The sequence below is a fragment of the Procambarus clarkii genome, chromosome 47 (assembly GCF_040958095.1).
Source record: "Procambarus clarkii isolate CNS0578487 chromosome 47, FALCON_Pclarkii_2.0, whole genome shotgun sequence".
NCBI lineage: Eukaryota > Metazoa > Arthropoda > Malacostraca > Decapoda > Cambaridae > Procambarus > Procambarus clarkii.
Genome location: NC_091196.1, coordinates 13,089,330 through 13,105,613, shown reverse-complemented (window position 1 = coordinate 13,105,613; position 16,284 = coordinate 13,089,330). Strand labels below are relative to the sequence as shown.

At 39.4% G+C, this 16,284-nt stretch overlaps 1 protein-coding gene across 1 annotated transcript in view; it reads left to right on the top strand.

The window, feature by feature from the left end:
• Positions 1-16,284, top strand: part of LOC123750562 (uncharacterized) — a 31,546-nt gene that overhangs the window by 8,222 nt on the left and 7,040 nt on the right. The window contains exons 3-7 of the mRNA XM_069301974.1: positions 2,440-2,480; positions 5,226-5,338; positions 6,810-6,968; positions 12,962-13,096; positions 14,492-14,672. Of these exons, the coding sequence (XP_069158075.1) occupies positions 2,440-2,480; positions 5,226-5,338; positions 6,810-6,968; positions 12,962-13,096; positions 14,492-14,672 (629 nt within the window). The remainder of the gene's footprint in view (positions 1-2,439; positions 2,481-5,225; positions 5,339-6,809; positions 6,969-12,961; positions 13,097-14,491; positions 14,673-16,284) is intronic.

The window sequence follows — 16,284 nt, the reverse complement described above, 5'->3', positions numbered from 1 at the left end:
GCACTTTTCCCTGTAGACTGAGAACAGAAGCATGTGCTTGTTTAGGTAAGTACAGTCTAGGCCATAAGTCACTTTCTGTTTAGGACATATACATGGATAGTAACACTTCTGACTGGATGTCCATGAATTCCCGCACCACTCACCGTCCCTGTAGCACATGTGGACGTGACCCCCAGTCCAGCAGCCAGGTTCTCCCTCTGCAATACCTGCTATCAACGTTTAACCCAATGAAATTGCGGACGTAAACACTTTATGTGTGCGCCCGCTGGAAGTATTACCACCGTCCGTGCAACCTCTGCTCCACAGCCACAGAGACCCACTCCCTCTGTACCACATACACCTAAACCTTCAACAGCCACCTCACCGGATACCGAAGACTCATCGGAACAAGAGATCACAGTGGGAGCACCACCATCTCCACCCCAATGGGACAACACCTACAGCCCTGAGGACTTCTTACTCCAGGGCTCTCCTGCACCTTCTAATGCACCGCCATATCTACAAGAAGCAAGACGATGAAGAAGATGACATCCTAAGAAGGAAGACCCACGTCCGGCCACCTGCCCAGGAACCGAGTCCCTGCGCGACGTATCCCGATATCAAAAACTATCTCCTGGCATAAACAAAAACAAGACGATACTATCTCCTGGATAGTACCGTCTGTTACAACCCTTGAGACTTAGTACGGTTCTTTCCCAGCAGTGATTAATTATATTAAATCGGCCTTGCCAACAGGTGTCTAGGGGTAAAGGAATAAACCACTGCATAACTTGGGGAAACAATATATCTACGCTAAGGATGACAAACATAACAATTAAATGGTACAGGTAATAGCCAGAAATATTCTTTAGCATGCAATAATATAATACAAACTCCTTATTGAGCAATGAGCAATATCACCAGCACATGAACTACTTAATGGAATAAATGTACAATCATCTAACCAGAGAATTAACAGAGTATTAGCTAAAATAACAATAACCACGGACTTAACTTAAAATACATGACTCCTCCCGATCAACTCTGCCATGCCTCTGGCCAAGCGTCGGTTCCCAGGCCAGGCATCCTACCACAATATCAACTAAACATCCACATAAACTATTGTGGAAATTCTACTAACAAAATGTAGTACTAATATTCAAATCATTATTAATCTTAAGAGTATTAAATACTGTTACATTGCTCAATATAATTTACTGGCAAACAATAATAAGAATTAATCAAGGTTGAACTATAAACACTCGCTTGACATCAAATTCCCACACTGGCCACATCCAAATATGGTCAACCCCCCACACGGAGAAACCAACATGAAAATACTTGCACAAAAGCCTCATACAATATAATGCAACTCAGGCACACTACAGCATGCTACAATATATAACATACAATAATCTAATATCATCCAACTGGATACTATACTAATTATAGAACAAGACAATAAAGTAATATAAGCATCAAGAGTAATGTTAGAATCCTAGTAAGATTCGTAACACCGTCCTCCTGGCCCTCCTGGATAGTACCGTCCTCCTGGCCCTCCTGGATAGTACCGTCCTCCTGGCCCTCCTGGATAGTACCGTCCTCCTGGCCCTCCTGTATAGTACCGTCCTCCTGGCCCTCCTGGATAGTACCGTCCTCCTGGCCCTCCTGGATAGTACCATCCTTCTAGCCCTCCTGGATAGTACCATCCTTCTAGCCCTCCTGGATAGTACCATCCTTCTAGCCCTCCTGGATAGTAACCTTATCCAATCTAGTTTTTATTGACAATATTTATTTTTCTTTACTAAACATTTCTAAGCTATTATAAAACCAATAATTCGTAAGATTATGAATTTTAGGCATAAAACAATTCCTCTTATCCCGTGAGCTCTTAATTGAATAGGTGGTATTGTGTAACTTGTTATTATATAAGAGAGTTAGTTTATACCTACACTGAAGTCAATGGAATACAGATTTTGGAGAGGCTATATTATATAATGATTATATAAACGTGCACACTCTTCAGCCAATTTTTGAGAGGGGGAAAAAATGTAGTTTTACAACCCATTATACCTGCTTCTGTATAAGCAATAATAGTAATAAAGTACCACCGCACGGCTGTGGGTGCAGCCCGTCCTCCTGAGGTTTCCTAGCGCCAAGAGAACGGTCAATGTAAAGTGTCCTCTCCTAACCTACCAGAGGACCCAAAACAGAAAACGGGACAGGACGTCACTTTGGCGAGCCGCTTTCATTTTCCAGTACGACAATTTTTGGCCTTATGTAACGCATACGAGCGAAAAGCGACGTTCTTTGTAGGTCATGTTGATCACGACCGCCGCCGTGAAGCTGATTATATTGACCATGAACGTTCATTATATGTATTATATCCTCATTATGCACAATACAATGATGGATGACAGCAATCATTGTAAATCATTGACATTTTGCCATTTCTTTCAGCAACTTCCACCCCTTTGCAAACCCGAAGTCTGCGAGTAGCGGTAAGTTTTCCTATTATTCGTTATGAGAAATATCAATACACACTGTGATCACAATACCAGGATATATCTAGGATGAATCCTATAGAGCTGGTTGAGGATCGTATCAGTTAATTCATATAATGTGGTGGTAGTTTAATGTAGTGAACGTCCCACTGTTGTTGTTGTTTTAGATTTAGCTACTCAGAACGAAGTGTCCATGTAGCACGGGCTATGGTGAGCCCGTAAAACGTCCCACTGTTCTGTGCAAAACATATAATACAGCAGGCCCTCCAGGGGCCAGATTCACGAAAGCACTTACGCAAGCACTTACGAACGTGTACATCTTTCCCCAATCTTTGACGGCTTTGGTTACATTTATTAAACAGTTTACAAGCATGAAAACTTGCCAATCAACTGTTGTTGTTGTTATAAACAGCCTCCTGGTGCTTCGGAGCTCATTAACTGTTTAATAATTGTAAACAAAGCCGCCAAAGATTGAGGAAAGATGTACAGGTTCGTAAGTGGCCCCTGGTAAGGTGAATCACGGCCCAGCTTCCAGGGTATTTGCCCCCGAATTTAATGTCTAGTGATATGAGGGTCCCATGCCATACTTGGCACTAAATGTACTTACTGTTTATTTCTCACATTATTGTTCCCATGACAAAACTTTCCCTGGCACTGCTTATTGACATTTAAGTTAATGCTCAGTACCTCCCGGGACAGGAATACCAGCATACAGACGAAAGGCTAAGGCAGGCCCAAAACTTCTGATGGAAGTACAGTTTAACATGTTCCTCACACCTACAATACATCGAAGAACCTCTCCAAGCTTACTCTCACTATACATAATCACAGCGACGTATGCTTACAGTGGCAATTATAAATCAACAAGAGATTAATAAGAGTAGTGACCAGTAATTATGGAAAGACGGGACTTATCTGCATATTACAATCCCTGCAATACACACAACAAACCACCATCTTTCCCAGTTCAGCGATAATTTTATTGGCGTCGTCATGCTGCCACTGACTGGCGTGATGTCACCAGCAAGTCACACAGGGTTCTGTACTCGGCCCTATCGTGTTTCAGATATACGTGAATGATCTTCCAGAAGGTATAGACTCATTCCTCTCAATGTTTGCTGATGATGCTAAAAATATGCTATGGATTAAGACAGGAGGAATGCAAGAAGCTACAGGCTGACCTGGAGAGACTGAAGGAATGGTCCAACAAATGGCTACTAAAGTTTAACTCGAGCAAGTGCAAAGTGATGAAGATAGGCGTAGGGAGCAGGAGGACAAACAAGGTACCAGCTGGGAGAGGAAATTCTTCAGGTGTCAGGAAGAGAGAAAGATCTGGGGGTTGATACCACACCAGGCCTGTCCCCTGAAGCCCACATCAAAAGTGGCGTATGCAAGGCTGGCAAACATAAGAACTGCCTTCGGAAACTTGTGCAAGGAATCATTCAGAACCTTGTATACCTCATATGTCAGATCAATACTGGAATTTGCGGCTCCAACCTAGATTCCACATCTAGTCCAACTCAAAACAAGTTAGAAAAGGTCAGAGGTATGCCACCAGGCTAGTCCCCGTGCTGAGAGGTATGAGCTACGAGGAAAGATTGCTGGAACTGAGCCTCACGACACTGGAAGACAGAAGAGTTAGGGATGACATGATCACTACCTATAAAATTTTCAGGGTAGATTAAGATAAACTGTTTAACACGGGTGGGACGCGAACAAGGGGACACAGGTGGAAACCTAATACCCAAATGAGCCACAGGGACGTTAGGAAGAACTTTTTCAGTGTCGAGTAGTTAACAGATGGAATGCATTAGGCAGTGATGTGGTGGAGGCTGATTCCATACACAGTTTCAAATGTAGATACGATAGATCCCAGTAGGCTCAGGAATCTGTACACCAGTTGATTGACAGTTGAGAGGCGGGCCCCAAAAGCCATAGCTCAAACCCCGCAAGCATAACTAAGTGGGTCGTGACTGCTACCAGGGTTCTTCTCCTTGGCACACGTTACTTTTGTACAACTCAAGCGTCACAATTCAAGAGCACACTAGTAATAACAGTTACACAACCTGGGATCCACACGGATCCGCTAAGAACCTGGAGGCCGTACGAAACTTGGTGCCTCCAGTTTCGCATTTCATGGGTTAAGACGTACGTCGCGATTACCCAGGACACTGGTTCGATCTTCGTTCAGCTCCATAGTATTTCTCCTCTATATCTATATATTGATATGTCTATGTCTGTGGTGGAGGGAGACGAAAAGGGAAGAGAAGGGGACGAGTGACAGAGGGAGAAGGGGAATGGAGGCGGGAAATGGAAGAGGAAGGGGGAAGGGAAGGTAAGGGGGGTAAGAAACAGACCGATTTGGGCACCCCTTCTAGTGTATATATAATCTATGAGAGCAGTCTCAATATAATTTACAGAAGACTTGAAAAGTTAGCTAGAGTAGGCTTCTGAGCATCACATGCAGGGGAAATTGTAAATTTTCAGTTAACCAAGTTCATGGATGAACATGATGAATCTTTTGATCAATGTTTCTAAACTATCCAAAGATTTCTTCAGCATTTTTACGTTGGGGGATAATTCATTAAGAGATGTTTCAAGCGTTAAATAAGCTAATATATTGTTTACCAAATGTGTTCACCTGGCCATGTCATCTTTTTATATTGCGAGTGCTTATTAATCTAGTAAAATTTTGATGGTGTGTTTATTTGAATGATGCAGTAAAGATATTGATATCAACAGAGTCAATGATAACGGTCACGAAGTCTGCCAACCAGTGTCGTGTTGTGGGGTTGGAAACCATCGAGCAGTATAGAGCCTATCTCCACCACACAGAGAGTAATTGTACTAACATGGTAAGTCTCTTGTATTTGATTTTAATTTATTGTGTACCTTATACACACCCCGTCGACGGTAGTGGAAAATGTTACAGAAACATAATGGACACAGAACCCAAACCCCAAATTTCAGTAATCTAAGCAAGTAATTATTTTGTGAAGCTGCCCGAGTACATTAAACTGTGCAAAAAAAGTTTTTATGTACATATCAATAGTCTAATAAACCACTTGTGCTATAAAAACGTCCTACATTAGCAATTTACATCTGTGGTGATGTAGTTACATGCAAGAGTGGTAGCAGTTGTGGAAAGTTTACAGCCATGTAAAACGCACTCATAACAAGTAAACTCTTTTACCTGTTCAGTAACTTCATATTTTAGTGGTAATATTATTTATAATATTTCAGTGGTTTAGTGTAGTAATGTGCATATTACTACACATATGCAGCACATATAATCTGTTGCGTTTTGAGGCGTTTACATGACTATGTCGGTTACTGTTAGTACAGCCTGTTGTCTTGATTTGCCACAACGTACAAAATACAAAGTGCTAAACCTATAGCACCAAACCTTTGTTAAACCTAAACAAAGTGCTAAAACGTACGAAGCCAAGCAACCCTCCAAACCCAACATTGAATGCATTGACTTTTTACCTCATGAGCGTTACTAATCATGATTCTCAGATCTTTCTCGCATGCAGATTTAGCAATTTCGATATTGTCCTACTTATATCCAGTAACTTATTTCCTAGGCTCAAAGCCCTATATTTTTCAGCACTAAACATTATCTGATAATATTTCGTAAATTTTATAAGCCTATCTAGATCGCCATGTAGGGATTTTCAATCTTCTGATTTTATTTCCCTCCCTATTTTTTGCATTGTCTGCAAATTTCAAAAGGTTCTGGTCAATCCTGTCTAAATTTACAGGATTTACATATAAATATTAAATCAGATTTGACGTCATTTTGAAAATCATGCCCTTGTAGAACACCCCTTCAAAAGTTAATACCTTGTGGCTTTAACTTTCTAACGAATTTTTTCCTTGAGACATTATCAAAGGTTTTGATGAAATCAAGATATTAAATGCTGAAAGCCTTCCCACCATCAGCTGAAATATACCAGAAAAGAATGAGCAAATTTATTAAACATGGGCAACCCTATATAAGTGAAACCACGCTCGAATCTTTATCAATCTAACTTTTTCAAAATATAAACAAATGGCTTTTGCGTAGTAATATTCCTACAATTATGTTAATCTAATTGGCTTGTAGTTCAACGCAAGTGATCTATCTCATTTCTTAAAATTCCGCACAACATTTGCAACCCTCCACAACTCCGGTACTTTACTCGACTCCTGTGATTTATTAATGAATTCAAGACATGGGCACCTAAGCTATTTACGTTCTTTGAGGACCCTGAAAACACTTCGTCTAGTTCTGGGGACTTGTCCAGCTTTAATTGTTATACTTTTGCGTCATTTGCGTCACAGGTACAGTTTGGAGGCAAGCCGCCCGCTCCCGGTGACGGAGCCAAGTTTGTGTGTCTGGACAAGAGGTTCAACATTAAGCCCGGCAACTGTATCGTCTTCTCCTTCGGTGTCAACAACGAATGGTCCTTTGAGGATGATTTTGCCAAATATGGCTGCAAAGTGAGAGACGATGATGAGTAATGTATCCAACTATTGATACACAAGCCCACAAGGTTATCTGTAAGGTTCAAGTGTGTTTATTGAGACAAGAACAAAAATACATCTCAAAGGGATAGAGTAGCTTAGGCTATTTCTACCCCTCGCTGTAAGGTTAGGCATGATGGACTAGAGGCGGTACTTTGTTACAAACCAGCATGAGGCAACTTCACCCGACCTCACCATCCAGCTGAACTCCTGCCCCGACACTTCCACCCCATCCCACATTAGGAAATGGGTTTTATTACATCAGCTTGCAATAGATAACTAGTCACAAAGCACAAGACGAAATCGACAGAATCACAAAATTGAAATAAACTGGTGTATCCAAAGTAAAAAAAAATGACAAACTTCGTATAACTAATAATAAAATATTTTTTGTTTAAGCAAAAGTACATACATACAAGAAGATTTTAATATTCATCGATGGACAAGAACTATGCTTATAGCCACTAATACGCAGAGAATATTCCACAAAAACTATTAAGATCTCCTACATCGATTTACGCGTCTCACCGGCATCCAGTTTACTATAAGTAAAATTTGACGAAAACTTGATAAAACTAACACAAGTTACCCCAAAACATATGGCACACAAATCAACTATGTAGACTAAGATACTCAATAAACATGCACGAAGAATCACTTACACAAACCTCTCATACTCCCACTCATCATAGATCTTCAACACACTTAAAAGACTTCTCTATCAGTAAAAGCCTTTATCAAATAAAATTTACAATCACTTAATACATACTGGAAAAACTGCAGCAGAAAAACAAATAAACAAAGTAACTATACACCATGAACACCACAATACTTCTCAATGATATACTCAAAGACTCTGAAACACACACAATCTTTTTAACACAATACACGACCCATCTCCACAATCCAAATACACAAAAAATGCCTCCACCTGGACATGTGGACCTAACAACTTTTTTTTTGTATAATTGAGAATGGATATGACAATGACAAGTGTACCGTTATGTGTGTATCACGCACCACTGTGTGCACGGTGAAGGTGATGCCCAGTACCAAAAAGCACGTTTTTTCCAAACAGACCACTCAAAGTTAAGCCTTTGATCCTTCAAATAAAAAAAAATAATTTTTTTCACAAACTGTTCTTTAACCTACTTTCATTTAACACATCATCATCCCTCTGAAATAATCTTTTCTTTGTTTACTTGCTTGCTTGCTTGCTTGCTTGCTTGCTTAGCCAGTGGTTCCAAGTCAGATCCGTGTCTACCGCTAGGCGGAGGTACAAATGTATCTAACAGAATACGTTAAGTCGCTAGTACATACCAGACATCTACGTACTAGTGCTACAAACTTATTACCTTTCGTCTACTGCTAAGAGCACGGTTGACCCAGACAGGGTTTACCAAAGTTGCTAGTTCATGCTATTGCCAAGTTGAGTAACTTTTCCCAACAGGTGTGTACCTGAGTTTACATTAGCGAACTTAGGTACACACAGCACTGTACTGCTACCCTATATATGCACCTTAAATTGTTTATGCCCAGCATCTACTGCTGGTGGAGTTCTTCTCGAGTGAGACGTCTTGAGCAAAGGCTTGTGTGGCGGTTCTCGTCATATCTGTTTCTGCAGTTCTGCTTGAAGGTGTTAAGAGTAATGTGGTTAAGATGGGATGAGGTGTGGAGTAATCCTAGCAGGCAGTATGTGCTTTTTAATTAGTGAATATTTATGTCAGAAAATCCGACACCATTTAATAATAATATCATACAGACAGATAAGAGCTGTGTTGTATAAACAAGTTACCCATAGAAAACGTAACTTGTAGTGGAATTACCGTCTAAAGAAAACGGGATATCATCACCACACACTATTATAATTCACCACCTATTATGGTGGGAATTATTCTTAAATACATTAGTCTTTGGACTTTACCATCATAAAAACATCTTATATAAATTAACTTAATTATCAATATTAAAGTAGAGTAAATGTGACCCTTCTATCACTTTCTGAAATCTGGACAAAGTAGGCCAGGCGTGAGGTAGGAAGGAGGGCAGCCATTGTTGTGTCACCTCCGAGACGTGTGGAGCAAATTCGGCTCCTATCATTCTGGACAATGTCGGCCAGTAACGTCAATAGTATGGAGTGTTAAACAGCCATTGTTGTTTATTGAGACTAGAGGCTCACACGGGAGCAAATTCGGCTCCTGTTAAATTTACTTGGACGTAGTGTTATGGAAACCAAAGGTGTACCATTTGTCAACACGCTGTCTACAAATTCAAGTTAAGTGTCTATCCGAAACCCGTTTATCATTCATTTATGGCCATTAATGTCAGGATATAGGGTGACCCGGTTAGATTACGTGGAAGCCTCAAACTAAAGGTAATTAAGCCAGGTCTTCATGTTCCATGTACTGTTTTCTCTGATATACTTGTCATATATAGGTATCTGGCTTCACAGCTAGCGCACTTTTGACAGGTCAAGACGAGGATGCAAGATTTTGTGCACCAGTTACTGGGTGATGGAAGCTGCCTCAAAGAGGATAATTTGGTGTCTACACCCTAGTTATACCTGGTGGACTAGCCTGCTGTACTATAAGATAAGGAACCTCTTCAATGTATGTAGTTAATTCTGTAGTTTGATTGGCTGCATATATATTAATTTATAAACCCCCCCCCCTAATGTGTAGAGGATCGATTTGTGAGATTATGAGATTATTGCAGAAATACAGTCCACTCATTATTATACAAATTGCTATCGAAGTATATAAATTAACGTAAATATAAATTCATATAAATTAAATAAATATAAATCTCACAGGTCGGTTCCCACAATTTATTTTGTATTTTTTTATTTATTTTATATTTTTTTGTTACTTCATATAGTGGCCGGTATGTAAATTCAGCCTGCCAGGTTTTACTTTAACACACTGTTGGGGTTTTGTGGTGAATGTGCACAGCTTATCCCACATTGGTGGAGATAAATAAGCCATAAACATTTACTATTAATTTCAATTAAATTATACCACATATGGTGGATTAGACTACAGTGTAAGGTTAATACTACATTATACTGTATTGTAAACCACGGGGTTAGTAAAAAGTTATGGGTTCTCATCTGGGAGGTTGATGTGGCCTGATTGGGCAGTGTGAGCTGTTCCAACGTCTGTGTTAGATGGGCCACATGTGGTCTTAAGTGCTGGGCCATGTAATGGCGTCTGTAGGGGCAGCCAGATCATGCATGTAATCATCACAGTTCATGCAAGTAGTCAGCTCAATTAACATCTCCAGATCACAAGTTTACCTGTAAAAGAATGGGCTATAACAATAGCTCCATTAACATATATAATACAGGTGTGACATGTAATAAATGGGGATTGTGAAAAGAGAAGGTCAGGCTTACCCTAGCATAGGGGGGGGGGGGGTCCGCCTTATTACCCAAAGCCACTCAAAGCTAACTAAACTAACTAAAAACCACTCAAAGCTTTCCATATCAGCAAATACTACACAATGAAGAAGAGCTCTAATATCACTTGTATACTGTACAGATATAATTAGCACTTCCTGTTTTTAATGTAAGGTTGTTGTGGCAATTCTCGGTTGGTTGACTCATAATTTGGAGTCTATGACGAGGTGTGCTTGTCGCGATTCTCTACAAGAAGCATTCTTGAGTCTTGTTTTTGTACACAAAGACTGGCCGCATCCCTCCCTCAGGCGTCTTTCGTTCCAAAATTTCTTGGTTCCTATTGTCTTAGGGAGGCAAGCTTCAGTTTTATAGTATATCTGCTGATTATACCCAGTCCTAGTGAACACTTTTTTATTAAGTTTAAACACTAGACTGTTTAAAGAATATGTGATGTCTAAATATGTTTGTTGTTATGACGACATCATGAACCCATTCTCTTTAAAGTTTTGGTAATGGCTAACTATAGAAAATTAACTACAACTATGATGGTTACTATGTTAACATGTGTGTCTGATTCCCGACATGAGGTCAGTAAGGTATAGGTGAGCGATTGTTACAATGGATATTGTGAAGCACTGGATGGGGTACCCGGTGGTGCCTGGGTCGACCTCAAAAGGTTTTGTCATTTAGGCATTGGGAGCCCCCAAAATGCATATCTGCCATTACAACATGCATTTTGCATGTCAATATCTGAATACTGAATATTATATTATGAAACTCTATGTACCTTAGCTCCAGACCTCATAATAAGGGGTCACAACGGAGAGACTCCAACCCACATATGGCAGTCTGTTAACACACAACAGTCACCCTGCAAAGTTCAATAAGGCTAGCCTCAAGCGTCTGGAATCCAGCCTTTTTTATAAAATAATTTATTAGAAAAGGTAATTTTTATATAAATTTAGTAAAATGATAAAAAGGAATAACTTTTGTTTTCCTTCATTCTTTAAGGTGTAGAGTTTGACGTTTCCATATTAAATACTTATATACCTTTAAATTTAATACACTATTTGCAAGTAGGGACATTACACTTTACTATCTGATCTTTCGGCATGATACACTAGTTAACTTTAGACCGATTTATTATTAACAAGTGTTTTGAGATTTATAACTAACTAATCAAATATGTGTAGGCGTGATTTAATTCCAAATATGTGTAGGCGTACGATTATTTTTGAGATCCTGTGGTCAATTTGTTAAATTTATAAGCAACAGGCATGAGTTTATTTACCTGAGAGCCACTAACACTAGTGGCCTCGTTGAGGACAGGAAGCCGGCGGGTTGTCGAAGGTCCCCCCCCCTCCCATTTTCCTTTATCTTTTCCAGCTCTACCTTAAAAGTTAGCAGTTTTGGCGGGTAGGCCTGATCGTATCATTCACCTCTACTTGCTCCTCTCAATAGGAACCGGTGCCCTAAATGAACGAACACCCCCTCCAGTCCGTCTGAAGTACTCCCAGGCTTTGTTACCTATAGTTTTTTGTTGCCTACGTCAGGTAACTCACTTGTAGGATGGTCGTCTTCCCTGTCCTCGCCTGCTGTCGTCCTGTAGGTCAGTGACGCGTCTGGCGTCTTCTGCCTCCCTCCTGGAGAGCATTCAAAATTTGACGCCTTGCTATTGGCTACCAAATTTACGTCATACGTTATCTCGTGTCTGATTGGGTGCAGCATGGCGCCCTAACTCCACCGCCCCCCAACGATCAGATTCTCGCCTCACATCATGGAGTCATCACTTTCCTACGAGAACACTGTTAAAGCTAAGACGTACACGAATTGTACTACTAAATTTTGAATATGGAATTCAAAAATGCTTGAACATGCCTAGGTATAGAATATCACATATATGTACTATATCGGGCCTAAGATAATGTATATTAGGCCTTGGACAGGTTAGGCTCTTGAATTACTTTTCCACTTTTTTAGTATGCATTTGAGCTAATTCATGCTATAAAACGTGAACTTTTGGGGATTCAACATTCTATTTTTGAACGATTGACCAAATAATTACTATACAAAATAGGAGGATGGGCTGGAATTTTCTAGATGAAATGCCATATCATCTTTCAGCCCCCCATAGCGCTGAGAGTTGGGGTTCTTACACACATTTTTATATACCAAAATACATAAGCGTTCGGTGTATAGCCTTGACAAAATTATACAAGAATGTGTCGCGCCATAGGATAAGGGAGTACGATATATTGGCTTCATCCTTTGTTAACCCTGACATACTTGGCTGACAAGTGTAAAAAACTGTTAACTAAACCATTAGTATGACATGCTTACACCGTTTTTAAATATACCATGATGGGGGTGAGCAATATGTATATTTAAGCTCGTTGGATGGGCAGGTGAACATACATGCCTCGGATATTAGTTTAAATTCTTGAGTTAATATAGTTGCATATAAATAAATTTAAATTTATTTGGTCGATAGGTTAAGCTTCCATTTTTAGGTTAACATGTTAACCTCCCATTTTTGGGCTAACTGTTTTAAACACCATCTTTGGGTTGACAGGTGTACGCATTCGACCCCACCATGGGTAAGGAGGATCACCAACGGTCCGCCAACGTTCGCTTCCAGGCCGTGGGCATCGCTAACTACAAGGGTACAAAGAAGATTGGTATGGATAACAGCTGGGCCATGAGAAGGGTGAGTTGCCTTATTAAGAAGTCGAAAATGTGCAATAAAGAAGATAAGGCATTTTTCACTTTTTTTAAAACAACCCATCCTTGTGTTTAGATAGTACTTACAGTAACGATGGGACCATCGTTACATATATAGTGACGTAATGAGCAAATAGAAAGTAGAATTTGGTACTATTGGATTTGAACAAACCGGAGAAGGTTTTAGATTTATGTTGCTGATAAATCCTAATCAATGGCCACCGCTCCTGTGCTAGGTAAGTTCACTACGGGCTCACCATAGCACGTGCTACTTGCTCCGCTCCTGTGCCAGGTAAGTTACGGGCTCACCATAGCCCGTGCTACTTGGAACTTGTTCCGAGTAGCTGAATCTATAACAACAACAATCCTAACCAACCCCTAACCATCTTAGGTCTGATACACGCCATCTGAGGCCTAATATTGGTACATATATGTGCTATACTAGGCCCTAGGAATAATTAACTTTTTTAACTTCATTTTTTCGGACTCAAAAAAGTGAATAGTACTAAATTATACTATGTAATTGTCTATAATGTCAATATATGTACGAAGATCCACTTAGTTACAAAACGTACTATCTAAACAGGATGCGTTTTTAATATAAATTTAAATATATTAACTTACTCTAATGGAAAATTTATTACAAAATTTTTTATAATTTTGAGGTTACAAACATCAGAATATTTATTTTGTTAAAGAACTATTTCAGAATAAGTTACTACCGCTTTGAAAGGTATTTAGCGATTTTTCTTGCAAACTTTCTTACAAAATTATGACATTTGGCAAAAGAAACAATAAACATATAACATTTTGAACAAAAAAAAAAGGATTTTACTGTGATAAAATTATATGATAAATGTTGTTAATGGGAAAATAACACAAATAAATTATGTTGTGGAAGATATAGAAGTTGGTCTGTGTTTGTGATGGTTGTTGAGTCGTGACTTGGTCGCTGTGGCGCCGTGTCTCACCCTGCCACCCTCAGTTTGGTCGCTGTGGCGCCGTGTCTCACCCTGCCATCCTCAGCTTGGTCGCTGTGGCGGCATGTCTCACCCTGCCATCCTCGGCTTGGTCGCTGTGGCACCGTGTCTCACCCTGCCATCCTCAGCTTGGTCGCTGTAGCGCCGTGTCTCACCCTGCCATCCTCAGCTTGGTCGCTGTGGCGCCGTGTCTCACCCTGCTATCCTCAGCTTGGTCGCTGTGGCGCCGTGTCTCACCCTGCCATCCTCAGCTTGGTCGCTGTGGCGGCATGCCTCACCCTGCCATCCTCCTCCCACCACTACATACTAACATATTTGCTACCACGAAATATCGTCGACTATTGCCACGAAATCATTCAGAAAGACTCCTGAATGATTCACCATCTCTTAACTTTCCTCAGGTAGATCGCTTCGAGAACTTGGTGAACCAGCTGGGACTCGCGGGTCAGGTGATCGACTACGTGAAGCTAGACGTGGAGCTGTCGGAGGTGGACTTCCTGCAGGATATGCTCCTTAACTCTCCACACGTCCTCAGGAACATCAAGCAGATCGCTATGGAAGTTCATGATGACTTTTTCAAAGGTTAGATTTTTTTAGAAAAAATAATAATAATAATAGTTTGAAGTAAATTTCTATTGTGGATCCAGTATAATTATAGATTAAAGGAATGATATAAATTTCAAGTGTAAATATATTAATTCATTTACTTTGTCCACAAAAACGTTTTCATGCAATAATCTCAACATATTTTTGTATTTATTTATTTATATTTATTCACATACACACACAATATATATATATATATATATATATATATATATATATATATATATATATATATATATATATATATATATATATATATATTATTAAATATGACCGAAAAAGTAAGATTAATAATTCTAACACGAATTTTCTCAATCTTTCGTACATTACGCTTCACTGTTGGAGGTAAATCAAAAATCACTTCTCCAAAATTCATTTTTATTTCTAGTCTGACGCGACACGGGCGCGTTTCGTAAAACTTATTACATTTTCAAAGACTTCACAAATACACAACTGATTAGAACTTACGTCTCTCTGATATTATATCTACATTTGAGTGAGGTTGGAAGGGTGATGTGGCATTAACACAAGACAGAACAGGGGGGGATATTAATAGGGTATTAAAAGTATCAACACAAGACAGAACAGAAACAATGGGTATTGAATAGAAGTGTTTGTAGAAAGCCTATTGGTCCATATTTCTTGATGCTTCTATATTGGAGCGGAGTCTTGAGGTGGGTAGAATATAGTTGTGCAATAATTGGCTGTTGATTGCTGGTGTTGACTTCTTGATGTGTAGTGCCTCGCAAACGTCAAGCCGCCTGCTATAGCAGGCGGCTTGACGTTTGCGAGGCACTACACATCAAGAAGTCAACACCAGCAATCAACAGCCAATTATTGCACAACTATATTCTACCCACCTCAAGACTCCGCTCCAATATAGAAGCATCAAGAAATATGGACCAATAGGCTTTCTACAAACACTTCTATTCAATACCCATTGTTTCTGTTCTGTCTTGTGTTGATACTTTTAATACCCTATTAATATCCCCCCCTGTTCTGTCTTGTGTTGATGCCACATCACCCTTCCCACCTCACTCAAATGTAGATATAATATCAGAGAGACGTAAGTTCTAATCAGTTGTGTATTTGTGAAGTCTTTGAAAATGTAATAAGTTTTACGAAACGCGCCCGTGTCGCGTCAGACTAGAAATAAAAATGAATTTTGGAGAAGTGATTTTTGATTTACCTCCAACAGTGAAGCGTAATGTACGAAAGATTGAGAAAATTCGTGTTAGAATTATTAATCTTACTTTTTTGGTCATATTTAATAATATATGTCTACAGGAAAGACTGCTACCAAAAAATATATATATATATATATATATATATATATATATATATATATATATATATATATATATATATATATATATATATATATATATATGTATATATATATATATGTATATATATATATGTATATATATATAATATAGTAAAAAGTTTGTGAGGGTACCACCTCTGGTGCCAATGTGGGGACCCATAGCCTCGGAGAAGAAAATAAAAAGTATTCAGAGGAGACCTTGTGGTTTCTCACTGAACACTAATATTATCTTCTCCTACCACCCCCATTCTTTTGTATGTA